The sequence below is a fragment of the Mustela nivalis genome (assembly GCF_964662115.1).
Source record: "Mustela nivalis genome assembly, chromosome: 8".
NCBI lineage: Eukaryota > Metazoa > Chordata > Mammalia > Carnivora > Mustelidae > Mustela > Mustela nivalis.
This window is the reverse complement of record NC_139027.1, coordinates 5,949,749-5,975,920: the sequence shown is the minus strand read 5'-3', so window position 1 is coordinate 5,975,920 and position 26,172 is coordinate 5,949,749. Positions and strand designations below refer to the sequence as shown.

Below are 26,172 nucleotides of genomic sequence, written 5' to 3'. Positions count from 1 at the left end.
AGTTACGGTTACCCGGGGACAGGCCTCTTCTGGGGGAGGCGGCTGGGCGGCTGGGGCGGCAGGGGCGGGGGCGGGGCCTTGCTCAGCTGGATCCCGGGCTGGGCCGGCTTGCTCTGCTGGCTCAAGGCTTCCATCACACTGGGCGTTTTTGCTACTGGAGGGGGCGGTGTGGGAGCCAGGGGATCTGCGGAAAGAGAGAAGAAGAGGAATACAGAGGGTCAGGCTTCGTCCCATCCCCAGCCTTCTCATCAGAGGCTCTCTGGTAAGGGCTTCTTTTTCTCTTTTTTTAAAATGGCGATTTCATAAGGGAAAGCATCCTCCTTTCACTGTAGATTTTTAGAAAACCGGATTGGCACGGAGTCCTTCTAAGCCTTAGGTTAGGATTAAAATGTCTCTATGAGCCCATGAGGATCTTCCTCTGTGGGGAAGCCACCCAGAGACCTGGAGAGCCAGCGGCAGGGTCTTGCCCCTGGTCCCGCCCCCCCAGGCGAACTGGGCTGACCGTGGGTCCTCCCCATTCCAGCAGACTTCCTGCAGGGCAATCGGAGAGGCCTGTAAAGAACTAACAGTAAAGGCTCCACAGTCTGTGAGGGGAGCTGCAGGGCAAAGAGGTAATTGTTTCTCCACAGACTCGGAAACTTAGGGAGTTGGTAAGGCAGGGAGCTGGGCCCTAAGCCCCAGGCTCCTTTCTCTGCTTGCCCCTCTGTGACAAACATTAGCGCCGCCCCCCAAGATCCAGTGTCCTCACGCCCCATCTTGTTGAGGCCGCCACCATGCTCAGGACAAGACAGGGACCCCAGGAGCCTCGCAGGCCCCCGCGCACGCGCACACGCCACTGTCTGCAGCTGCGGCCAGGCTCCGCTGAGGTTAAACCACAGGAACAAGCCGGGTATGACCCGCTGCTCTCCGAGCCCTGCTGGAGAGGCCGGAGCTCCTCCTGCCACAGCCCAGCCACGCGGAGCAGGAAGGGGACAGGCTCAGGGCTGGCCCCACTGATCCCGTGAAGACATTCCTCTGCCCCAGCCCCCTCCCCCGGCCCTGGATCTTTCACCCACGTGTTGACATCGGAGAAAAACACAAACCAGATCACATCCACATGACTGTGCCCCAATACCGAGAACCACCAAATGGCCAGGGGAAGTGAAGCCCTGGGCTGGCGGGAAAGGACGGAGTGTAGCTCGAGGGCTGGGGGAGACAGAGGAGAGCGCGACGGCCCCCCGGGGCGAGGGTGCGGACAGGCAGCAGGTTGCGGCAGGGCAGGGCGGCTGGAGGGGCTGCCAGGGGCCCGCATGGGGTCGGGCTCCGGGCGGTGTCTGCCTGTGGGCGTGCGGCAGCTCTCCCCACGCGGCTGCCGAAAGCACCCCCCAGCCATCCAGATCCAAGAGCCCACTGGCAAGAAAGGAAAAAGGCGAGAACGTACTGGTAGATGTCACGCGGAGAGGGGGCAGCGGTGGATGGACAGCTGGCGGATCTGACGAAGATCGCTGCCTGCTTGCACCGTCCACACTTACAGAGTTTGTCTTCCACAGGGCGGTAGCGGAGGAGGCGGTCTGAACTGCACACGCACACATGCACACGCATACATGCACAGGACACACGCACACGTGCATGCACACACACAGGAAGGCACGCACAAGCACAGAACAAAAACAGAAACAGAACACTGCATTATTGACCCTCTCACTCGCAAAATGGGCAGTATGACCCTTCTAGAACAGCATTAAGACCACAAACAGAATCCTGATTTTTAAAAAAGAATTCCTGTCTCTGGCATCTGATGGACGATATAGACGGACCAGACCAAGGATGCTTCTGGAGGAATTACCAGCTGGTTTTCACAGTCTTGATTTTTCCTTCTCAAACAGAAATATGGGTTTGAAGAGAGAAACGAATAGCCACAGGCGTCCCGAGCACGGGGCTCAGGCTGTAGGCTCCCACGGCTGTGCACACCCCTCCCTGGCCCGGGGAGCACGTGTTCTCAGAGCTCGAGGACAGAAGGGTGCAGAAGGAGACAGGTGAAGGGCTCCCCGCCTCCTGCAAACCTTTCTGGCTAAGAGCCAGCACGCATGACACCCAGGAGGCTCAGCTGACACACGGGGGACACAGCAGCACCGAGGTCGCTGTCCTTCCTCTGCCCCCACAGAGCTCTGCGCACAGCGGTGACCCGTGCCTGAGGCTGTGCGCAGCCCGCACAGGGGGCCAGGCCTGGGGAGAACGTGGGCGCCCCCGCATGGGGCGTTTCTGCTGTGCCCAGTGTCTGTCCTGGTGCGGGCGGCGCAATGCTAACTCCCTTTGTGGTGTTGTTGGGTGGGACTCGCTGCAGGGCCAGGTGTGGCCTAGAGGACAACAATGGGGACTCTCTGCGGGGCTACTGGGATGAAGGACTGTCTACACCCGGCTACTGGGATGAAGGACTGTCTACACCCGGCTACTGGGATGAAGGACTGTCTACACCATCAAAGGAGGACATGACGCTAACTACAGAGATAGTAAAAAAGAAAAAAAAGTAAGAAAAAATCCCAAACCCTCTCATTCTAAGACTCTACAAAACCAAAAGCAAAAGAAAAAAAAGGGAAAAAAATGAACAGTTTTCTATTGCTTTTACATGACGAACAGAGCAAAATAGAATCTTCCTCCCGTGACACACAAGTGAATAAAAGCCCCTAACAGGGTGGAGGGACCACATCACTTCAGCTCTGGATTACAAAATTAACCCCCGCACACAGAGTGGGGAGGCTGCGGAGACAGTAAGGGGCCCCACAAGGACCCGAGCGTGGCTGCTGCCCTCCGCCGCCCGGGGGGGTGACAGGGAGGAGGGCAGCCGTGGAACGTGGCCTTGCAGCTTCTCTCCTGCCCAGGGGTGGCACTGCCTGGGTGAGGGCACACAGGGGCCACGGCCCATATGGGGGAGGTGAGGCAGTTATTTCTGGGGCTGGCCTGGGCAGCGCCTGCTCTCCTCGTAGGGGCTCATCCCTGGGGGTGTGAGTCAGTGACCTAAACAACAGGCCCATCAACCTTCTCTGGCCTCCCTGAGAGACCTCCCTGGGTGCTGGAGGCAGGATCACGTGGGGGGTGAGGCACAGGGCCAGCGGATGGCAGCCGCCATATTTGCTGCCCGACCCAAGCCACAACCGTCAGTCACACCCCCTCCCAGAGAGCAGCTGCGGCCCCTGTGCACTGCAGGACCTCCTTCTGGACCAGCAGCAGCCACAGCAGCCACAGAGCCCGGACACCACACCCTGGGGGCTCTGGCCCTCCCTCTCCTGGGATGCCCCCTAAAGGCCACTGACCATGAGCTGTGCCGGCCACTTGCTGGACCCACCTTCAAGGAGCAGAAGGATCAGTTGGTCCTCAGCCTAGGAAACTCACTTAACTTTTGGGGGCCTCAGTTTCCATTTTCATAAAAAGAAAAGCATCTGTTGAGTCAAACTCATACTTCTGGGACCGAGCAACTAAGGTAAGTGTAGCTGAGTATCCTTCCCTAAATTAGCATCTTTTTATCTTTCATTCCATGGGGATTACAGGTACAAATGAATCAGAGGTACCACACGCTGGCTGACTGCAGGCTGGGTGAGGAAACAGGAGAGAATGCAGGCGGGGGGTGGGGTAGTGAGTGGTAAAAGCAGAGAGAAAAGGAACAGAAAGAAGATCTGCAGGAAAATGTCTCGCAGGACCAGCATCACGAGCCGAGCCACCCACCTCAGGCCTGCCCGGGGGGTCCCCGCACTCCCCACGTGACACGCAGAGGCCACACCTCTGCCCAGAACAAGGATTAAGTCAGATGCTCTACCACCATTCAGCACTCTAAGAACGAGGAGCTCCTTTAGGGTACCAACAACATAACTCTAAGACAAAAAATCCCCAAATGTCACCTAGCAGGGGGCACGGCAACTATAAACTTCTCAAAGCAAACACCAGACCACACCCTCTGAGCTATGGCCGCGCAGTACCTTTGGCAACGTTTCGTGGGGGCAGCGGGGGTGCGCTGGAGGTGCTGGGAACCACAGGCTGGGTGGGAGGCGGGCTGCCGCTGAGGACCGCGCCGTACGTCTCGTTCTGCAAGATGCTGGGCACGAAGGACCTCTGCTTGTCCTTGGCCAGGCTGGTGGCGTCTCTGGCCAAAGACGTGGCGTTGGACTGCAGCTGGCCGGAGCCCAGCTGGTAGAAGCTGACGGGCCGGTCTTCTCGCCGACTGGGGCTGGGCTGCAGAAGGGTGGGAAAGGCACACACACCGACCCCTCGGTCACAGCATCTGGGCCACGGGTGACCACCTCGTGCACATCGCGGCTACCTGGGCAGGTGCGTTTTGGGCTCTCAACTGTAACAGGAGAGCTGTGAGATTTGAAAGTTCCTTTTATCTTCATGGAGACACCCTCTCCCACCCCCAGTGCTGCAAATGCCATAATTTATAATTTACAAGTCACCATTCTGGGAAGGATTGAGAGCCCAGTCTGTTTCACCTTTACTCGCCGGCATTATCTTAACCTATATCTGTTTCCACCGCACTTCCTGTTTGTAAACACACTTCCAACTGAGCACCTCGCGGCAGCCAACCCCCAACAGCGGGGCACCAAGTTCCGGAGACATCAGGTGCTCTTCCCAAATGAACTGAAGTCTCGAGATTCCTCTAACTCAGGGATCAGCAAACCATGGCCCGTGGGCCACCATCTGTTTTTATAAATAAAGTTTTATTAGAACACAGTCGTGCCTGGTCATTTAATATATTGTCTGTAGCTGCTTCCAAGCCACTGGCACGTCTGAGTAGTTGCAGTAAAGATGGTGATAATTTAGGCCCACAAACCTGAAATATTAATTATTTGACCCTTTTGGTTTGCTGACCCTTGCTCCCCTTGAAATCAGGACTCGTGTAATTCAGATCTAATTCATTTCCAATATCAGCTTCATTCTAAGAGCTACGATCTTGAGTAACTACCTTAACCTTGCTGACCAGACCCCTCATCTTTTCAGTGGTTAGAAATGTGCTCCTCTCACACAGCCCCCAGGCTTCCAGGAACAGTACTAGCTGTGATACCGCCCTGCCCCTCGCAGGGCCACCTGCCCACCCAAGGCTCTGGCCAACCCAATGGCTCAAACTCAGCTGAGCTATGCAGAACCTGATGGCTAGTTCTCTTCACACATATTTTAAATTCAACAAAGCCCAAGGCCGTATGAACTATAATTCCCTCTGCTGGAAACAGAGCGAGTGGGAGGAAGAGTGTGAGCTCTTGCTGTCAGACTTTTAAGTGGACAATGGGACCGGCTGTGTTGGCTTGACCTGGGACTGATTATTTCCAATCTTTTTTTAGGATCGGTAAGTATAACAATAGTCAGTCCCTCTCACTTGGACACCATTTTATAGGTAACTCAGTGGAGGAGTTTCTTAGTCAAAGAAATAGCAAGTATGAATGTTAACTGAGCCACACACAAGGAGAGTCAAGGTTTTGGAAATGCCATAAATATATATAATCAGACATCGTCAGTGTACCTCAGGACATTCGAGTCCTACAGTAAACAAGAGGAAATGAGACATGGCATTCCCCACAAATTTCCTAGCAGCTGGGAGTGGGGGCTCTGGAGTCAGTCTGCTGGGGTGTGACTAAGCTCTGAGACCCACGTGAAGATGGTAACCAGCCAGGGGTCCCCCAAGTGGGCCAGGTAGAGTGTTGTGAGCAGGGAGCTGGACTCAGAGGCCAGCGCCCTCTGGCCTCAAGCTGGTCTCTAAATATTGGCTTCACCGCTGAGTCAACCTCTCCTGAAGCTTCCATGACCCAATCAGATACAGGAGAAGGCTGGACCCAGAGCTCTAATGGTCATTTCATTCTAGTGAAGGTTTTAAAGATCAACTAGTTGAACTTGACCTGTGATACTGGGGAGCCCTGGCTCTTTACCACATCCACGGCACGGGGCTTCCTCTAAATCCCATTAGAAACAACCCCCTCCCCAATATCTTTCCCTTAGATCTAAAGGTGAGCAGCTGACGACGCCCCAAGTAACGTTGCTGTACACCCACACGCACAGGAGCTGGGAGGCAGGCACAGCTGCGGGACGGGCAGAACCAGCTACTGAGGTTGGAGCAAAGAGTTAACTCAATGTTTTGTACAAAACCACCCTGTGCCCTAATCACACTCTGGGGTCCACCCGGCTTGGAGCGAAGCCCCTCAGAACCTCCCCGACAATCTGTGGCCCGGCACCAACCTGCAATTTCTCATCCACATCGTCGTCGCTCTCATCCAGGTCTTCGTGGAGCAACCGCCACTCGTATTCGACGTGGACGTGTGAGTTAAACCTCCCAGACAAGGCCTGGGTCAGCTGAAAAGAGGAAGGGCTGTCGGCGCCGCCGCCCGTGAGCCGGGCACCCGTGGGCGGTGGTGGGCGGTGTGGAGAGGGGAGGCAGAGACCCTTCAGGGCAAGGCCAGCCGACGGAGACCCCACGCCCTACCTTCACCGAGGACCCTGCAACGCCCATTTAGTGCTCTGCAAACTGTAAAGCGCCACAGGCCAGGGCTACTGGAGATCTAAAGGCTAACGGCCGGCCTGCAGGTGCTGACGGGCACACGTGGGAGCAAACTCAACAGAGGACGCCGCACGTGTCACTAACGGGAAACCAGCCCCGGCCCGCAGAGCAAGCATGGGAGTGAGTGTTTTCGCCGTTCTCTCAAGGAAGGCGGATACCCAATTCCACGTGCGCTAACAAGAGAGAAGCGAATTCTTTAGACTCAATGCGAGTCTTAGCATGTTAGCCCTTAACTCTCTCCCCAGCCAGAGTAGCTGTGTGCGCTTGGGCAAGTTCCTTAACCTTCCTGCGCCTGTTTCCTCATCTGTAAAATACGGCTAACAGAAGAAACCAAGTCAGAAGGGCTATCAAAATTAAATCAGCAGTTATCAAGTGTTTAGCATAGAGCACCCCTCACTCTCCTACCCTTCCAAAGCAGTCAGTTAGTTCGATTTACTGCGCACTTGCTCAGTGTCACAAAGCACGACGCTACTTCTGAATGGCTAAAGCGGACTCCACCTTACAAACACAGAACCAGTGGGAAAGCTGGCATCGGCACGACTTCCTCAGCTCTGGGCAGGAGCCCCTACACTGCCTGACCCCGTGGGCTCTGTCCACTGGCCGCACTGCCCCTCCTTCTAGAACGGGACAGGAAAAGATGGTGGGGAACAATCCAGATGACCTGGGACTGGGGAACGAAATCCGCACACCAGCTTTGGATGCTGCCCCAAGGGGAAGGGCTGGCAGCTCAGAGACTCCAGAGAAGGGGCAGAGCGGCGGTGGCCTCCGGATCTCTGGTCCATCTGCCCCAGGCGGCGGTGGCCTCCGGATCTCTGGTCCATCTGCCCCAGGCAATGCCATGGCCACCAGCCACATGTGCAACCAGCAAATTCCAACTTGTATTCCAAGCGTCACTATGATAGGGGTGGTCCCCTCCTCTCAAAGGACTCCCTGAGAACACTTTCTCCTGCTTGTCGCGTCTAGGGTCCAAATGGGACCTTCCTCCCAGAGGGCAGGGCCCCTCCCCACCCAGGCAGGTCGGCTGCATCCCATGCGAGCCGGAGGGAGACTCACCAGCTCCTCGCAGTGCTCATGCCTGAGGCGTCTGGCAATGTCCAGGGGCGTCTCTCCCGACTCGTTGGCTAAAAGGCAGGACAACACACGGAGGTGTTACGGCCAAAGCAAGCAGAGGTCTGACCTCAAGAGGCAGTTACAAGAAGACACAGGGAGGCAGCACGAAGCGGAATTGAGCTGTACAGTGTGGGGCGGGGAGGCCCGACCGTCTCCCCATCCTAACACACCACAGCAGCACACAGTCGGCAAGATTTTAAGCCAGTCTGTGCTGACCACGGAAGCAGAACCGAACCCCTCCTCAGCAGTCTATGAATCTGAAATTGTGTATTTTCTTCCAAATAAGCATCCATCAGCAAGGTTTGGTTATTTAAGAAAAAAAAAAAAAAAAAAAGAAAGAAACTTGGCCAAGCAGGCGTGCACCGCCTTTCTGTCCTTTGCTCTCTGTTCAACAGTTCAAGAACACTTCCTCACGGTGCAATCACAGCTGCCCGCCCTCAAGCGGCTGCCAGTGCTTCAGGGTCCCCTAGTAGAGGGAGGGACAAAGGCCCAGCAGATCAGGGTCCCTTGTGGAGGAGACTCGGTGCCAAGAGGGGCAGTGATCAGTGACTCCCCACTGCCCGGTAAACCTCCCACCCAGAGCCAGAAAGGAGTTAAACCTGATCCTGGGTGGGTTCTGAAGAGGAGGGTAAGATGCCCCAAACCTCGTTCAAGGTCACCTCAGCACAAGGAACTTGTGCAGGGTCTGTGCTCTGCCTCTCATAATCTCTATGATACCTGCCCATGACAGAAAGTCTATGTCCCAGATGGAGGGAACCCGCTGACCAATATGGGACCATATCAGCCTTGGCGAGCACGCAGGCGAGGCCCCCCGACTTCAGATGGTAGGATTTGGGTCTCCCTGGCTGACGGGAGCCCAGGCCAGATGGCCAGGCCGGCGGCCACCCGCTCACCGGTCTCGATGGAGGCCTTCCCCCGCAGGAGGAGCTTCAGACACTCGGCGTTGTCCGTCAGGCAGCAGTAGTGCAGGGCTGTGCTGCCCTTTCCCGTCTGCTTATCCAGGTTCCCGCTGGCCAAGAACAGGAACCGAAGAAGAGAAAGATCAGTGAGTCACTGGCCAGGGGACCAGCCCTGCCTGGCGGGGAGGGGCCTCGGTGTGAGACCAGCAGGGAACCAGCAGTAAGAGCATGAAGGCCGGAGTGGGGCACTGTGTTGTTGCTGAGCGGGGGCCGAGGGGGGCTTAGCCTGCTTCTTCCTGGGCCGGTCCCGAACTGCGGCACCCCTCCCGCTTCCCCATCAGCACCCGGAGCCTGAAGTGTCCGCCTGGGCCTCAGGAAGCCTGTGGGACTTGCCATCCTGTCCTGCAGGGCAGGGAGAGTTTTCCATCCTATTACTGACATTCTCACCAGGAAGGGGAAGAGCCCCTCTTCCAAAGCCCAGAATGCTCAAACGCCTGTGTGTCTGTGGGCCCCAGGCTGCCCTGCAGACAGCCGGCGGGGCAGCCCTGTGATCTCTAAAGCCCTTCTGGTGAAACACAAGAGCGGGTTACCCCAGAAGACACTGTGCTTCTCTTACAAAGCCACTCAGCCTACTGGGGGAGGCAGCCCGGAAACGTGGCTGTCCTTCTGAGCAGGAGGGACTGTGGAACTTTGTGGCCTGTGGAAGGACACGTGGCAGGGGGCACCGTCCCAGGTGATACCCACTGCTCTCATCAAAACAGAACGTGCTACACTCTCGGGGAAAATGAGCCTCATCTTCTGATCTCTCCCTCTTCCTGCTGCCCTCCTTCTACTCCAGAGAAACCAGGATTTCCCTTCTCACACTCCAAGAGTTTACGCTGAGGGAGGATGGCATCACGGGGCTGTTTCATCCACGGTCTGCTGAGCCGCTGGGACACCAGGCGCTGGAGGGCGTCCAGGCTCCGCAGAGGGTGGCTTCCACAGAGTCCGGCAAACTGCTGACCTGCCTCCGGCTCCTCTACCCCTGGCCATCTCCTCCCCACCATGAACAGCAGGGAAGGCCAAAATGCAAACTATGACCTTGCTTTTGCAGGTGGAATTTTCCACTCTGTTTGGCACAATTTCAGTGGCTTTTGACCAGCACCTCCCCCTCCACACACCCCCAGCCATGATCAGGGAGTCAAGATACACGGTGCCAGGCCTCTCTGGTCGGCCTGCTGCCCCAGGTGGGTGCCGTACCCGGGGCGGAATGCACCTGACAGGACTTCGGAGCCCGGGTAAGCAGGCACACACATTCTTGAAAGGGAACTTCCAGTTAGAAAACAGAAACAACTTTTCAAACCAAACAAAATGCCTGCAGTCCAGTGATGAGGTTTCCGATCCCAGCTTAGGTGGGTGGTCCCAGTATGGATCTGCGCGTCCCTTTCACTGTCCCCACTGCTCAGGGCGCCTGCCTATGTCCAGTGAGACACTCTGAGGGCCAAGCATGGGGACGGCTCTGTGCACACCAGTTGGGGGCATGTGGAGGCCACAGATAGTCCCCCAGTGCCCACAATTCAGATATACGAGCCTGACAGCTCCTGAGTCCCAGACGCTAGAGGACAGGTCTTTCAGGTGCCAAGAAGGGTCTCTGTCTTCACACTCTAGGGCTTTTTGGGGACTATGCTCTAATAGCCCACTTCTGGAAGTTCTCTTCCTGTCCCACAGCTCATGTTCAAGGCTTGGAAAAAATCCCAGCATCTTGGCCACATAATGAGGCAGGAACCTGATCCTTCCTTGGAAACACCAGGAAATAAAATCAAACGGCTCCCCCAACTTTAGAACACCTACCTGTTCTGAACTAAAAAGTCTACGATGTGGAGGGAAGTCCGGTCCACCGATCTGACTGCAAGATGGAGGGCAGTTTCATCTGGCTCCTGAAGACCAAACAGAAACATTTCAGAATCCCAAGGACAGCATTCAGTTTGTGTCCAATGCGAGTGAAATCCTGTATCTCTCTTCCGAAAGCCTTTTATCCTTTCTTTCAAAACATGAATCTCTAAGACATGCGGCCCCTTAGTCTCCAGAGGAAACTCTGCCCTTGGCACCTGCGATTTCAAGACTGGTCCTCCTTCCTCCACAGGAAGTAGTAAGAAATTCAGGGTCTCATCTCAGAGTCCCCTCAATCTCTAGGTCCTTATCCCAGGACCAACAACATATAAGGGGGGTGCCCTTTTGTTCAAGGACACCAGGAAGATTCCCCAGGCCTCCTGTACACAGTGTCTGATACGTGTGTTTGGGTTTTCTATTCCACACGTATAGGCAGGCTGTCAGCGCTAATGCCCACAACTGCCTTCCGTTGAAACCAGGGGACACCTGACCCCAATGCCTTTCCTGAAAGTGAATTCTGGCAGGTGAGGGCTGTCTCAGGTAGGTGGGTGGGCGAGACAGCAGGAGGCAAAAGCAATATCCATGCAATGGGGAGCATGGGGCAAAGAGGGGCGTGTCCCCAGTTCACCTGCCTGGCCTGCCCCGCCAGCCAGGGCCACCCACTGCCCCCAGCCCCCGCCGTGCTCTGGCCGCGGCACAGCTCCCTGCGCCTTCATTACAATGGCAAGCAGCTTTCATGGGACTGCGTGTGTGTCTCTCCAAAGTCACCCATGGAAGAGAATTAGGATACATGCCAACCCGGGACACTGGTAACCGGTATCCTGACAGTAAGACCCCACCCCACCTTGAGACCTCCCGGCTCAACAAGGTTCTCCCAGGCAACTGGAGGGTGTCCCTCTTCCGCTCCTCCCTCAGGGAGGAGGGCACAGGCTGCGGGGCTCTCACTCCCAGGGAGGCCCGGCAGCTGCTACTGAGAGTTTGGATCTCCGCTCACCGGAGACAGAACCTCGCGCGGGTCACTCGGGTCCCTGAGAAGACGCTCCCTCCCCACCCAGGACTGGCCTTTCTTTTGGGGGCTGGCATTCGATTTTTGGTTTAAGGATAAAATGCCCACTGGGAAGTGTGTAAGCCTGAGGATTCACAGACCTGTACCCCTGGGGCTAGAAACACATTATATGTTTAAAAAAAAAAAGTAATAAAAAAAGAATAAACCGCCCATTTCTTCCCTACAACTCGATGCTCTCTTTCCTCAGAGAACTGTCCCGCTGTCAGCACTTCTGATTACGCGGCCCTGGCACTCCCCCGCTTGCTCCTCTTTCTTGAGAAGGAGCAGGCCGCACTCTTACATGTCCGTTGGCCAGTGGGATTTTTTCTGTAAGATCCACACCGTCAGCATACGCTTGGAGTAATCCAAAAATATCTCTTGTTTTGACGGCCTCACAAAGGCTGTGAAGCTTTGCTGCATTATCTGCGTGCCTTTTCCTTGCGTATCTCCTCTCGATGTACTTGGCAGTAATGTAGTCCTTTCTGGCATTCCTGAAATCAAGCATAATTGCCTTGTAAATGATTAAGGGCCTCTATTCAAACATCCAACCTTCAATCATCAGGAACAATTTTTAAAAATCCTGCCCCTGGCGGGTAGGAAGGGGGCCGCTGTGTGACTGTGGCGGTGCCTATGTCCAGTGACACCTGAAGCGCCCCTCCCTTTTTTAATATTTTATCTATTTATTTGACAGAGAGAGAGAGAGAGAGATCACAAGTTGGCAGAGAGGCAGGCAGATAGAGTGGGGGAAGCAGGCCCCCCCACCGAGCAGAGAGCCCGATGTGGGGCTCGATCCCAGGACGCTGGGATCATGACCTGAGCCAAAGGCAAGCGCTTCACCCCCTGAGCCCCCCCGGCACCCCGAGCCCTTTTAAGAAGCGCTGCCATCTTCCGGTTTCCGACCTAAGAGGCCTTGAGGCCTGGTGCAGGGTGCCTGGGGCTTACTCAGGGGCCAATGGGAGCTGGACCAGATGGGCAGACCAGGAGGTCCTCCACAAGGGGAAGACACGATCTCCTTGGTCACGGGCACTGTGCCTGGCAGGAAAGGCGCGCACCACTGGTCTCGTGAACCAGAACAAACTGCCAGTCTCTGCGGTCTATTTTCTGGCCTTCCCGTGGCACGGCGTTCACAGACTCTACCTCCCCACAGAGCATGCAATGGCAGCAACTCTGGGAAGCCAAGAGCAGCACAGGTTCCAATCCCGCCCCCACCACACCGACGGGACAAGCATCCTACCCCTGGAGGCGTCAAGTCTTATTTGTGCAAGTGTGTAGCATGCCCCCTCAAGGAACTGTGACAAGCACGTGCACTGACACTTGCGGGGCACGTAGTAGGTCCTTAGGACCCTGGACTTGCTGATGAACTTCAAAGACAGGCAGCAAAGAAGACAGGAGCTCCTGGTCAGGTCTCCGCACTTTACTACAAGGACCTTAAGGAGTAACAGCAGAACAATAAAAGGCGTGGAGAGGATTTGTGAATGATGCTAACTTCCTTGAGGCCACTGGGCGAGAAGGTCAGGAAGCAATCCGGAAACGTACCAGCTGATGAACGGACAGACAAAATGCAGTCTCTCCACACAGCTGTGCAGGGGACAGAGTCCCGGCGGGCCGCGACGAGGCTGACACTACTCGGGAGTCAGAGGAGCCCCACAAGGCCATACACTGTATGATGCTGTGTCCAGGGGATGCAGGGAAGAGGCAAGTCTCTGGAGTCAGAAGGTGGCTTAGCAGGGCCTGGGGTGGGGGGCGAGGGGGGGCTGTTGCTGGTTAACAGGTGCAGGGTTTTGGTTTCAGGCGGACGAAAATGTTCTAAAATCGTGGTGATGGGATGCCTGGGTGGCTCTGTCAGTGAAGCGTCTGCCTTCAGCTCAGGTCATGATCTCAGGGTCCTGGGATCCAGTCCTGCGTCAGGCTCCCTGCTCAGTGGGCGCTTCTCCCCCTGCCCCACGCCCTACTCGTGCTCTCTCTCTCTCAAGTAAACAAAATCTTTAAATAAAATCGCCGAGATGCAGGCACACTCTGTGAACACGCTGAACAGTACTGAACTGACATTTAAACAGCTGAACTGAACGCATATGAACTGTACTTCAATAAATCTGTTAGCAAAAAGCATGTCAGGACAGGGTGGCTGGGTGATGGATGTTGGGGAGGTACGTGCTATGGTGAGTGCTGTGAACTGTGTAAGACTGATGATTCACAGACCTGTACCCCTGGGGCAAATAATACATTACACGTTAATAAAAATAATTTTAAAAAAATAATAAAAAAAGAAAAAGAAAAAATCATGTCAGTGAAAACTAAATTCCACCAACACTACAAAAACCTAACTTTAGCCAACAGATGCACAGAGACACAGGGAAAATGGCATGACAGGATCAAGGTCCTGGGCTCCTTTCTAGGAACTACTTTTTCTGGAAAGTGAAGTGCCCTGAAGTTTCAGAAAGTTGGGCGGGGGCGCTGAAGGGAAAGCCAGGGCCTTCTGCGTCGGCTCTAAGAGACGGCACAGCCCAGGCTCTCGGCTGGATGGCTGCTCAGACGGGCTCTGTCGCCTCCATCAAGGTCACAAAGGTGCAAAGCCCTTTCTGTGACAACACACGCTCACAGGGCTGCTGCAGGTCAGGTGAGAGAGCACATTTAGGCATGGAGCACAGCATTCTAGAAACACCAGCATGGAATGAGCAGGCTTGTAGTGCCAAGTGGAACTGGGGCAGCTCTTCTCAGCTCCCAACCCGTCACCATCCTGCCACCAGGGCTGTGCCAACTGCCTCTGCTGTCCCAACCAGTCACCAAGCCCCTCAGGTGAGCACCCAGGGCCAGGAGCGAGCAGGTCCCCTTCAGGGTCCCAGAGGGTAGCTGGGGCGTCACTCCCCACTGCGGACGACCTGACCTAAGGTGTTTGTGAAATGCAGACTGTGAGTACTGTGCTAACTTATGTGTGTCACCTCCCAGACGTGCACCGCTATGGGCTTACAGGTCGAGCTGACACATGTAATCCTGTTGGTCCTCGAACCAGGGCTATGAACTCTGTCTCCACCTTACAGCGAAGTCAACTGAAGTCTACGGAGGGACATGAGATTCTGTTTCCTCACACAGCAGGCAAGTTGCCGAGGGGGCCTTCTAGCACAGTGTGGCACGCAGGGAACGGCTCAGTGACCTCCTGAGCCTGACGACAGGCCATATCTGATAGTGATTCAAACTCTACCGGTCTCATGATGAGCGGTTAGTCTAGATGGCTGTCAAGGTTTAGGGAGTTTCAATAATCCTTGCGGGACCATCACCACGGTGACCTCTCCCGCCTCCCTGGGAAGGAGCTAGAGAGATACTGGCCCCTTTATTTATTTTTTTAATGCATTATTCATCCGTCCAGAGCTCTGTGTCCCCTGAAGGTCATTCTTCCCCAAGCCCGGGCACAGACCTGCTTTATGCACCACCGCACTCCACAGCTTTGTGAGGGAAGTTCCCTCCGACAGCGCTGATCCCTCCCAGCCTCTTGCTTTTTGGAAAGGCTTCGACTTTTGGAGAAAAGCAGTGAACTTAGAATAACAACACTTTTGGCCCATGTTCAGGAGAGGTTTCTCGTCCTTCTGAAGGACGGGCCTGTGTCAGGGTCCCGAGTCACACAGGAGGAGCAGCATGGCCTCTGTAAGCAGACACTAACCCGCCTGCTTCCCCCTTTCAACAACCCTCTCTCTTGGCATACCCCCCAATCCAAAATCTGGGGATTCACAGGCCACTAGAGAGTCTCTGGCTTCCCTTTTAACAGATTTATCTGCAGATGGCGTGTTCTCCTGAGATAAAGCCAGCAGTGGCACACGCCTTCTCACGTGCAAGTGAATGCCAGCCTGTTTAAGTAACCACAGAGCTGGGACTTCAGCTTTGACTCGGCCATTCATTAAGTGTGCACTGAACCCCCACAAGCAACACGCTGGGGCGGGAAATACAAAAGCCTGGAAGATGCAATTTCTCAGAGAACTAGGTACCAATTCCTCAGTATGGTAAGAAGTGGGATGAAAGGTTTTATTTTTTTTTATTTCTTTTAAGATTTTATTTATTTATTTGACAGACACAGATCATAAGTAGGCACAGAGGCAGGCGGAGGGTGGGGGGGGAAGCAGGCTCCCCGCTGAGCAGAGAGCCTGATGTGGGGCTCGATCCTAGGACCCTGAGATCATGATGTGAGCTGAAGGCAGAGGCTTAACCCACTGAACCACCCAGGCGCCCCAGATGAGCCAAATGCCCAGCAGAGAGCCCGGCACTCAATTCTACCTGAGCAGGTAGGAGAGCAGGAGGCATTTTGCCATCACACTGGCCATCCACCCTCATTTTGGAGGGAAAAAAGAGGGGGAGGGCTACACTTCCCTTTCATTAGTGTCACGGTTGGGGGGGTGTCTCAACGCAGCAGAACGCTTATATGGAAGGATTTGAAGCAGATAGTGTTCACTTTTTAGAAACATCTAGCCCCAGAATAAACAAACTGCCCGCTTGGCACCCCAGGTACTTGGAGGAAACTACTTTACTTATCATACACTTTGTTCACAGCCAATCACTATTACAGCAGTCCAGGAGGCCGGTGCCTTTTGTCTGAGCGCAGGTATCGGGCAGACTAAACGTGCCATCCTGGACCCTGGAGCGTCCTTTACTAAGCTTGGTCTTCGAGCTATGCCGGGAAGAGCTGGCTCGGCTCTGAGTAACACTGGGGAAACCCGACTGTGAGGACCCTCAGTTTCCGGGGTCTGCGGGATCAGCGTGCAGCACTCACAGTGCCTCCACCGCCCACCCATGGCCAGCAAACAGGCTGCCAACAGCACCGAAGGGCTGGTGTGGCCTCACCCACACCGATGAGCATCCCAATGGCTCCGGGAGCAGGGGGCGTGGTCTCCTGCTCCGGTTAGAGGAGAGGCTTCGAGAAGCCCGCAATCCTGCCCAGGTCCCACCATAGGGGAGCGGCTACATCTCCAGGTCTGGGTGAGAAAACAGATTTCCAGCTCAGCTCTTCATCCAGAGAGGACAGCGACCTCATGCCTGGAATCAACCTCACAGAAATGCTACAGCACAAACAGCAGCTGTAGGACAGTGTGAACCGACTCTAACCCCACACCCACTGAGTGCTGGGCTCAGATACGGGATAGCGACAGTTGGGGCAGGGTTCGCGCCCTTAGAGGTCGAGGCTGTCTAACTGCACTAAGTTACCTCACCTCAGTGCGAAAGAAGTCAGATCCTACAACCTCAGCTTCCCAAGGGCTCGTCGCAACGAATGGGTTACAAACACCCAAGTTCTCAGCTTTTGGAATGGGCCTGAGTGCAGCCTCCCGGTGCAGCAGCTCTTCAAGCACAGGTCACTGTCCTTGCTCACGTCCCTTAGGAGCACCTGTGCCATCCATGCCCTCTCAAGCATCTTCCAAAGGCGATGCTGTCTCTGTAAATGAATTTTCCTACTCTTCCTTATAACATTTTTCTTATGTCCTCCTCTCCTGCTGGAACACCTGGATCCAGGCTCACCACTGGAAAGCACTTTACTGCCCTGGGGACACCTCCCTCCCTTCCGTCTGCCCCCACTCTGCATCGCAACAGACCCGCAACAGACCCGTAACCTCACCCCCGGCGCCCAGAGCCAATAGGACAGCCGCTGCCCTGACCTGCTGCTCCTCCCTCCACTTCTCACTTTTTTTTTTTTATAAAGATTTTATTTATTTATTTGACAGACAGAGATCACAAGTAGGCAGAGAGGCAGAGAAAGAGAGAGGGTTAGCAGGCTCTCCACTGAGCAGAGAGCCCAACGCGGGGCTCGATCCCAGGACCCTGAGATCATGACCTGAACCAAAGGCAGAGGCTCAACCCACTGAGCCACCCAGGTGCCCCTCCACTTCTCACTCTTAAAGACCAGTGTGATCTGGGTGATTATGCTGTTTGCTAAGACTGGCAGGAAAATCTCCTGTTATCAGCTCTGCCTCATCGGGGCCACGGGATGGAGGGTGAGGCATCAAAGCTTCTCGGCTGGGTTTTGTGTCAACAGTAAAGCAAAACCAAAAACACTCCTGTTGAAGAAAACACTCCACATTTGCAAGGACCCTGAGAAAGAAAGTGATGTGTAGTCATGTCTCTATGACAACAAGCCTCCCAGTCGCTGAGAATTTATGCGGAGAGGAGAGAGAACTTCCGAGGCAGAAGGCGAGGGGGTGACCGGCTTGCTGTTCATCCTCAGACATACTGCATCGGCCAAAGTTGCCTGCCTGTGGCTTCTTCCTCAAAAAGCCAGTCACACCCAAATTTTATTTGGACACCCAAGAAGGTGACTTACAAAAAAACAGGCAGGCTGATTTATTCCTTAAAGAAGCAACCACTGGGATACCCCAGGCTTGTTAGTCTCCTGTCTCTCGGGCTCAAGTACAAGCCAGTCTTTGCTCAGAGAATGAGAACAGCCAGTTTCATACTTACATGTCGCTGCCCGGGTTGGGTTTGACGGAGTCCTCAGCTGGAAGACAACACTCCATAATCTCATTAAAGCCTGCATTCCCAATATTCTTGGCAAGCTGCAAAAACAGAAGTCTATTTCAGGGTACTCAAGTATTAATCCATTCAACCGTTACACACTACGCACGCATCTGATGACTGATTTAATGGCTACTAAGAAATACAGCAATAAAGTGGTTTGCCGTTAATAAAGACGGACAAAACTCACACCCCAAAGGTACTCATAAAACCAGCAATAAGAAGTAAGACGTGTCTGTTACAGAGGAATGTTCTCGTAAAATATCCCCTGGAAAGAGCACCTAGATGGGCAGGAAGCAGCAGTAACTTGGTCCAATCTGAGTTTCCATCCTTATCCACCCCACAAAAACCTCACTAACCAAGTGAAATGGATCTAGTAAGACCTATTTAGGCCAGCAAGGAAGGGCTCTGACAGTGGAGAGCGTGTGGGGCCAGGAAGCCAAGACTCAGGCTTAAATAACATTTTGATTTTCTGGTTTTGTGACCACATGCAAGTCAGTTCCAAGTTTCAATTTTTCATCAGGAAAATGGAATGACACCTACCTTGCTGGGTTGTAATAATAAATTGGAACAATTTAGGTGAAAACATTCTGTAAACGGAAGCACTAAAAATGCATTTGTTTCAAATATAAGGTCCTCACTCAACAATCAACCTTCTGATTTGTCAGAAATTAAATGAGAACATTTCAGTTAACCCTCATTGAACACTCAGCACTGTGCTCCACGCAGCAGATGGGAAGACAAATGTCACGGCCTATCTTAGACCAGCGACAAGGACGGTGGCTGGCATCTCCTGACTGGATGCACCGACTCTGAGTGACCAGGGTCCTGAAAGGCCAGGGTTTAATTGTCGTATCCCGGCACCCAGCCCAGCAGCACCTGACAGAGACGAGCTGCTTCCGTGTTTAATGAAACAAAACTGAGGGGGAGCCCCGAGCACCGGGCTTCGAGAGCAGAGCGATTTTAACTTCTGTGTTGACAACAGCACGAAAGGGAGCAGGGGCCTCTGCTTCTGCTCTTGAGGAGGGACGTGGACACAGAGTAACCAGGGAGGTTCTGGGAGATTCCTGCTAGAGCAGCCCCTTCTCTCTCCATAGGGAGCGCACTGAAGGAGCGGCCGAAGGGATCGGAGTCAGAGGAGGCGGAACTTTCCGGTGGCAGGTAACACGACACAGCGAGATGGGATTACGAGGGACGCTGAAGGACTGGGGACATGTATCAGGTTTAACTTTGTGAGGAACCTTCCTAATTTTACCATCCTGGTAAGTGAACAAAGCATTCTAGATGGCCTGGAGCACCAAGCACTAACTGATCCCACCTGGGTCCCCAGTCCTGGCCTGGGGGTCTCAAGCCATCGTCAGGTGACAAAACCCCAGGGCCTCGCTGCCGTTTCCCCAAGAACGAAGCTGACGGGCAACCATGTCAGGTGACAGAACTGACGTACCACGGAGTCAACACCTGCAAAGGATTTCCTGGACCGTCAGTGACAGATCCAGGACTGACCCTCAGGATCAGACTGCTGTTTAGACCCAGCTATGCTCTCACGACCCCGTCTTTCAATCTAACATGGACACCGTCCCCTCGCCGAGCACTGTCCTTTTCAGAAGGGAAAGGAGAGAAAAGCCACGGCGCCCCTCTGTGCGCGGGGGGCCCACATGCCTGGGAGTCCGCGGTAAGCAGATGGGAGGGGCTGTGAGGAGGAGAACTCCCCGGGACTTGGAAAGCTGCTTCCCTTCTGCTTGGACTTGGCTGGTTTACCGGGGGACAGCTGGTCCAGGGAGCCACCACATCCGTGCGTCACACTCATCCAATGCAGAGAAATGTGCCGCCTCACGGTTCTGCCAACTTCCAGCAAGTATCTCAGGCTGCAGAGAACGCCTTCAGGACCCCCAGCAAAAGCAAAGCATCTGCACATGGAGGCTGCAGGGTCATGTCAAGAAAATGTGGGTCCCTGCGGGCCACGTGGGCAGGAGCCAAGGAAGCAGCAAGGGAAGCAGCCCCCACCACGCACACCCTCCACTCCCAGAGGACCCTGAGGCTGAAGGGATCTGTCCCAGGCAGACACGGGGCCAGCTCAGATCTAGAAGGGTCTGGGGCGTCTGGAGTGCCACGTCACTTGGCGAAGCAAACGTCAGACCTCTCGATCCGCAAACGCCCACTGAGTCCCGGGTGTGCGGGGCGCCGAGCACGAGATGCGACCCTGCGTGGCGAGAGCTCAGTCTAGCGAGAGGGACGCCGGCAGAGAGATGCACGCATCGAGGGCGGGAAAGTGGCCTGGGCCGAGCACTACGAGCACGGAGATGGCAGACGCACGTCAGCAGGGCGGCTCCCCGGTCCAGATGCCGCTTTAGCCTGCTGGCCTTGCGGGGACCCTGTGTGCCTCTCCCGGGGACCAGGGGTCCCACATTCCCAGAGATCTGCAGCCCCTACTGTGCGGGGTCCACGGAGCCAGAAAGAGGCCTTACGTGTTACCAGAAATTGCGCTTGGAGTTGGGGTGAGGATGGGCAAGACTCCTGTTTCGTGTTTCCAGGTGGAGGGAGGAGACCTTCCCTCTTCTTCCGCCCCGCCCCCTCCCTGCCCGGCAAGGGGAGGGGTGGGCAAATGAGGGCAAGGACTTCCGGGGAGGGACCCCAGCCCCCCTGTGCTCACAGGGTGCCACACTGGGGGCCGGGGGCTCCTCCTGCCGGAGCCTAGAGCTGTTACCACGCATGTGGGGCTCGTCAACGCATCTGGCTTCTCCCAGTAACAAAGCGGATTTTTCATCTCTCAGCTGCTTCCAGATCCACACAGGGAAACGGGGTGTTGTTTTCTGGGCGGCGCACATCCCAGCAGTGCGGAAGGCCAGGGAGCACGGCAGGCCGTTCCTGCGCCGTGGGTGAAGGCCCCGGGAAGTGCGGGCACTGGACCCCGCAGGCAGAGAGCTAAGAAATGCTGTGAGCTCACGATTGTGATGTCCGAAAGAGGGAGCACAAAAAAGATACTCTGGGGAATGTTGGAAATTATGTTTTCATTAAAAAAAATTGTGTTTTCACCCAAGGCTTTAGATATCCTATTTTTGACATATTTTACAAAGTATATAATATGCTTCTCAGTAATACTGCTGTAATTATAAACTATTATACACACACACACATACACACACGTGTGTGTTGGTGTTCAGTTTTGGGTATTTTTTTCCCCAAGTTTACTTTTTTCTTTTGAGTAATCTCTAACAATACAGGACTCGAACTCCAGACCCCGAGATCAGGAGTTGTTAGCTGTTCCAACTGAGCCAGTCAGGCACCCCTTGATTTCTTTCTAACAGAGTTTGTGGCTAAAAAAAGGTCAAGAGACGTAATTTAAAAAGAAAAAAGAACACAGGTTCTGGGGTCCAGGGTCCAGAGCGTAAATCCTGGCCTCACCTCTCCAGCCCTATCTTGTAAGACCGGATCCTTGCTTAGGTTAGACGCAGTGTGCACAAAGCACCGAGGACAGGCCTGAGCCCGAGATGCTCAGTACGTGGGAGCTGGTACCAAGGCCTCGCGGCCTCTGCTTTCCTGGAGTGGCCTTCATTCAGTCCCAGATGAATGTCGGTCCCCACACGCCTCCCCTCCACGCGCGCTCCTTCACACCGGCTGTCGGCTGACCCTACTTCACACTGCACAGCTTGTTAACAGCCTCTTGAGAAGGGAGGCAGGAGGAAGTCAGGGAACACAGGCTTCTCAGTCACGAATATGTGCCCCCGAGCTTCCCGACCCTGACCTTCAACTTGACGGAAAAGATATTAAAATTACTGACCCCAATTCAATTTCATAATATCAAATTTTCCTTTCTTAACTTCATGTAGGATGTCAAATGGATCGTATGATACAAGGACCTTAGCACTAGTGACGCCGTTCTACATATGAACAGAAAATCAACCCTGAAATGATGACCTCTGTTAGGGAGGAAATTCACCTTCCCCAAAAATCTATGTTTACCAGGAGGATTTCAAAAGCAGATTTGCTTTAAAATCTAAGGATACTAAGCAGTTTGGCATGCTCGAGTACCAGCTCCAATGACATGGCCTCCCGGAACTAATGAGTACCCTCAGGGACCCAGCTTCTCTGTGCTGAGTAAGCCGTGATTCCAAAAGCAGGTGGAGAGGAGGAGAGATGACGGCTAAGCAGCCACCTTCACGGACGCTGCTGAAACCCACTCAGTTAATACGGAAATCAAGCATGCTTCGAACCCAAAATAATAAAAAAGGAAATGGTGAAATTGCCACAGCATTCCATCCAAGGGAACCATGTGCAAACCTAAGACCAGAAAATAATTTATAGAATTAAGCAGAAAGGTTTTTATCATGAAGAACATGGTGAGGCCACATGGGAGGACAGGAGCGACGTTCTACGTGGTGACTGTCTGTCTCGGAGCACCGTGCCAGCCAGAGTACGAAAGTCCCGGCTCGTCACAGCCTGCCACCCTGGGCCGTGGGCTCTAGGGCTGATTCACCTGGAGGACAGAGACTCACTGAGCCTGTACAGCAATGTTGCCCAGGACGCTCCCGTGAAGCCGCTGGAAAGTTACTTTCCAGGTCACCCTCTTAAAAGGGTGTGGAGCAGTTTGATCAACATTTGCTGCACAAGGACAGACACCAGGACGAACAACTCAACCAAAGGGCCGGGGTCATGGCTCTGTGCCCCCTGAAGGTTCATACGTGCAGCAGACAGCAGAGCTTAATCTCCCTGTGGATTCACACACTAGGACACGTGGATCGCTCTTCCAACAGGATTTAAAGGCATCTTGGAGAATAAGGAGAGCTCATCCTTCACGGTTCTTACAATGTGCCAGACGTAATTCTAAATACACACACAGAGACATCTATGTGTCAAGCCTTCAGGACATCCTCTGTGCAAGCATTCGACCATCTACGCAGAACAGAACTTGTGTGCTTTTAAAAGGATTGGACTCATACGGGCGCCTGGTGGCTCCGTCGGTTAAGTGTCCGACTCATGATGTGGGAGGTCGTGATCTCAGTCAGGGTCCTGGGCTCTGTGTTGGAAGCTGCTTGAGATTCTCTCCCTCTCCCTCTGCCCTTCTGCCCATTTAAGCACGCACCCTCTCTCTCTCTAAAATAAAGCTTTTAAAAATATGTAAATAAAATCTTTTTTTTTTTAAAGATTTTATTTATTTATTTGACAGAGAGAGAGAGATCACAAGTAGGCAGAGAGGCAGGCAGAGAGAGAGAGGGGGAAGCAGGCTCCCTGCTGAGCAGAGAGCCAGATGTGGGGCTCAATCCCAGGACCCTGGGATCATGACCTGGGCCGGAAGGCAGAGGCTTTAACCCACTGAGCCACCCAGGTGCCCCCGTAAATAAAATCTTTAGAAGGGCTTGAACTCATGTTTTATAAATGAAGCCTAACCCCTGACACACACTGTCCATGCAGCGCCTGACTTACCAGCCGAGCGGTAAAGGTTGGGGACAGGATGTCGGGCCCACCATCCTGGCACACAGTGGGTAGGGCTGGGGAGAAGCCCAACTTCTGTGAGCAGCCACATGACCACACGGACAGAGCTGAGGGGCAAGCAGAGGGTGGGAGAGAACCTCACAAGATTCGGGGCCCTTTTCCCTCTGTTTTTCTTTTTTTTTTTTTTTTTTAACACAGGAGAGCGAGCACAAGCATGGGGAGAGACAGAGGCAGAAGGAGAAGCAGACTCCCTGCTGAGCAAGAAGCCCAATGTGGGGCTCGATCCTGGAACCCTGGGACCGTGGCCTGAGCCCAAGGCAGGTGCTTAACTGACTGAGCCACCCAGGTGCCCCGACCCCTCTGTTTTTCTGTAACCACGAGGGAGGGTCTGGAACTACAGCAGAGGTCAGGTTCTGGAAACTCACGCAGATACTACATAAGCAGGCTCTGTCTGACGGCTCCCCAGCAGGGCTGACAGCTGCCCAAATGTTAAACTCCTGTGAGCACATGTAGACAGAGGCCCTGGGAGAGAGAAACCGGATTCAAACCCGGCATCAAGCCACCTCATCGTTTCACGGAGATGTGAACGTCTTCTCTTCCACCTTTCTTGACCTTTTCCTGTTTAGTGGGCAAGAGTCTCAGCTTCGATTCTGGGACACAGTTAAGCAGATGTAATAGATGTGCTGGGGTCAGGTGCCCACTGGCTCACAAGAGCCATCAGTAAAATTATATCATATAAACTCACCGTGACATAAATTATATTAAAAACAAAGTACAGTCAAAACTCATCACTGAAACATTTTACTGCCCTGTTTCTGAAGTCACTGAGGACCACGGCGTATGAGGGGGACTCCCCATAGGGGTGCGTCACCGAGCCCTTCTCCCCCACATAGAGCCGGTAACTCATGCTGGTTAGTGATGACGGCACAGATTTGACAAAAAGGCCACGTGGGAGGATTTGACACCATGTGGAGAGGCGGTTCAACACTGGCTGGGCACAGGGATGGGGGCAGGGACAGGAGGGATGGCAGCGACGCTTACCACGTGCCAAGACTCACCTCTGCAAAGGCCATTTAATGTTTCGGGCTGCTCAGAGGTTAAGTGTGAGCTTTGGGACCAGATGAAAGGGGTCCCGCCCCCGATCTTACACTTCAATAACTATATAACCTTGGGCACATTGCAACATTCTAAGCCTCAATCCTGCCCTTGTAAAGTGGGGATAAATACCAAGGTCACTGGGCTGTCATGAAGGGCAAATGAGCTAATATATAACGATTGCTCTGTGAAGGGCCTCATACGAAATAAGCAACTCTTATTCCCACTGTTTTGAGAAAACCAGCAATGCCGCTGCTGGAGGTGACCAGAGAATTTGTGTTTCTCTGAAAACATATCATGGGAATCTCAAACCTATGCCACCATCAGCTGCCCAGGATACCAGCCCTTGGACACACGTGGCTGTAAGATGTAGGTGGAGCGCACCATGACCTTAACAATAACCCCACCGTGGAACCTAGGATACACCGCTGGAGTCTTGCCAAGTCCAGCTTAGTCCTAACCTTGAAGTCATCAAGGACGTCACTAACCGGGAGACCAGAATTCACAGTCGTTTCTCCCAACTTTGTCTTTCAAGACCATCAAGGAATCCTCTGGAAAGACTGCAAGGATTTGACAAGACAGTTCAAAATGGCTTCTAAGTTCAGACACGCTGGTTCCAGAGTAGTCATCAATAAAACATACGGCCCCTTGAGAGGTATACTGACCACAGTAATTGATTTCCTGTCAAGACTACGGCTCTTTTCATTACAATCAACAGCGATCTGTAACCACCTAACGTTCACCGTCCAAAGCCCAGCTACACCAAGAGTTCCAACACTGCTTCCAACCAGCAATTACAGACTCTGAAAACAGTTCACAGAAGCTCCATTTAGGTGGCCTCAAACACCTCATGTGATGTGCCTTTTCCTTAGCACAGCCAGTCTCAAAACTCTAGACGTTACGTGACAGAAAGTGCTTCAGCCTCCCAGTACCGACGTACGTCGCACTGCACAGCTTGCGTGCGTCCCCGAACCGAGAATGAAAGCCTTCCTTAGAAGCGAAGGCAGGAAAAGCAGGGACCAACATCTCCCGCAAAGGGCGACAGTAAGGGGCCGAGGAAGAGCACTGGAGGCTTGAGCTGAGGGATGACCACAGACTTGGCAGGAATCTGTGGGGGGCTCCAAGGGAATGCGTCCCTGACTGTCTCTGGGCTCCCGTCCTGGGTGCGGTTCCGGAACGGGGAAGGGGGTGAGCGAGACGCCGCCACCACCCCAGTCCACGATCTTACAACTGTCTCAGCCTTCGTTTCACTTCACTTGATTCAATTAAGAACCAAGTTTTGCAACAACAAGTGCCCTCAGCTCCCAGTAGCCGAGAAGGTTCTAATTGCCCAAACCCATCTGGCAAAAATCAGCTACCATCAAGTGCAGTGGAATTTCAAGAAACCAAAATAAAAACTCAGCTTTCAGCTCACTCATTTCCATTTCAAAATCAAGGATTTGAGAATTACCAGCAGCTCAGATGTTCCTAAGACATCTAACGTGAGGGACTGCATCCGGGAATAGTGAACCCCGAGCTCCCGGTGGATTCCAGAACACTCAATGCAGGTCAGGATGCCCAGATTGGTGGAAAGCCATGTAGGATCTGCCAAAGAGAACAGGGAAAATTGGAACTTGCAGTAAGCAGCGGCCCAGGGTCACGACATTTTTCCTGTAGAGTTACTGCATATGGAGTTTTGGGCATGAGCTAGTCAATCCTCGACCCAGCGGGAGCTCTCAGTCACC

General features: G+C 53.9%; 1 protein-coding gene across 7 annotated transcripts in view; it reads right to left on the bottom strand.

The window, feature by feature from the left end:
* ASAP2 (ArfGAP with SH3 domain, ankyrin repeat and PH domain 2) overlaps positions 1-26,172 on the bottom strand; it is a 166,870-nt gene that overhangs the window by 10,080 nt on the left and 130,618 nt on the right. For 5 of the 7 annotated variants that reach the window (XM_082743654.1, XM_082743651.1, XM_082743653.1 and 2 more), the window contains 10 exons: positions 25,899-26,032; positions 17,870-17,964; positions 11,739-11,928; positions 10,354-10,439; positions 8,518-8,633; positions 7,568-7,635; positions 6,196-6,309; positions 3,951-4,203; positions 1,421-1,555; positions 13-184 (listed from right to left, as the gene is read on the bottom strand). In XM_082743654.1, the coding sequence (XP_082599780.1) occupies positions 13-184; positions 1,421-1,555; positions 3,951-4,203; positions 6,196-6,309; positions 7,568-7,635; positions 8,518-8,633; positions 10,354-10,439; positions 11,739-11,928; positions 17,870-17,964; positions 25,899-26,032 (1,363 nt within the window). The remainder of the gene's footprint in view (positions 1-12; positions 185-1,420; positions 1,556-3,950; positions 4,204-6,195; positions 6,310-7,567; positions 7,636-8,517; positions 8,634-10,353; positions 10,440-11,738; positions 11,929-17,869; positions 17,965-25,898; positions 26,033-26,172) is intronic. The other 2 variants (XM_082743652.1, XM_082743655.1) reach the window with 1 other exon arrangement.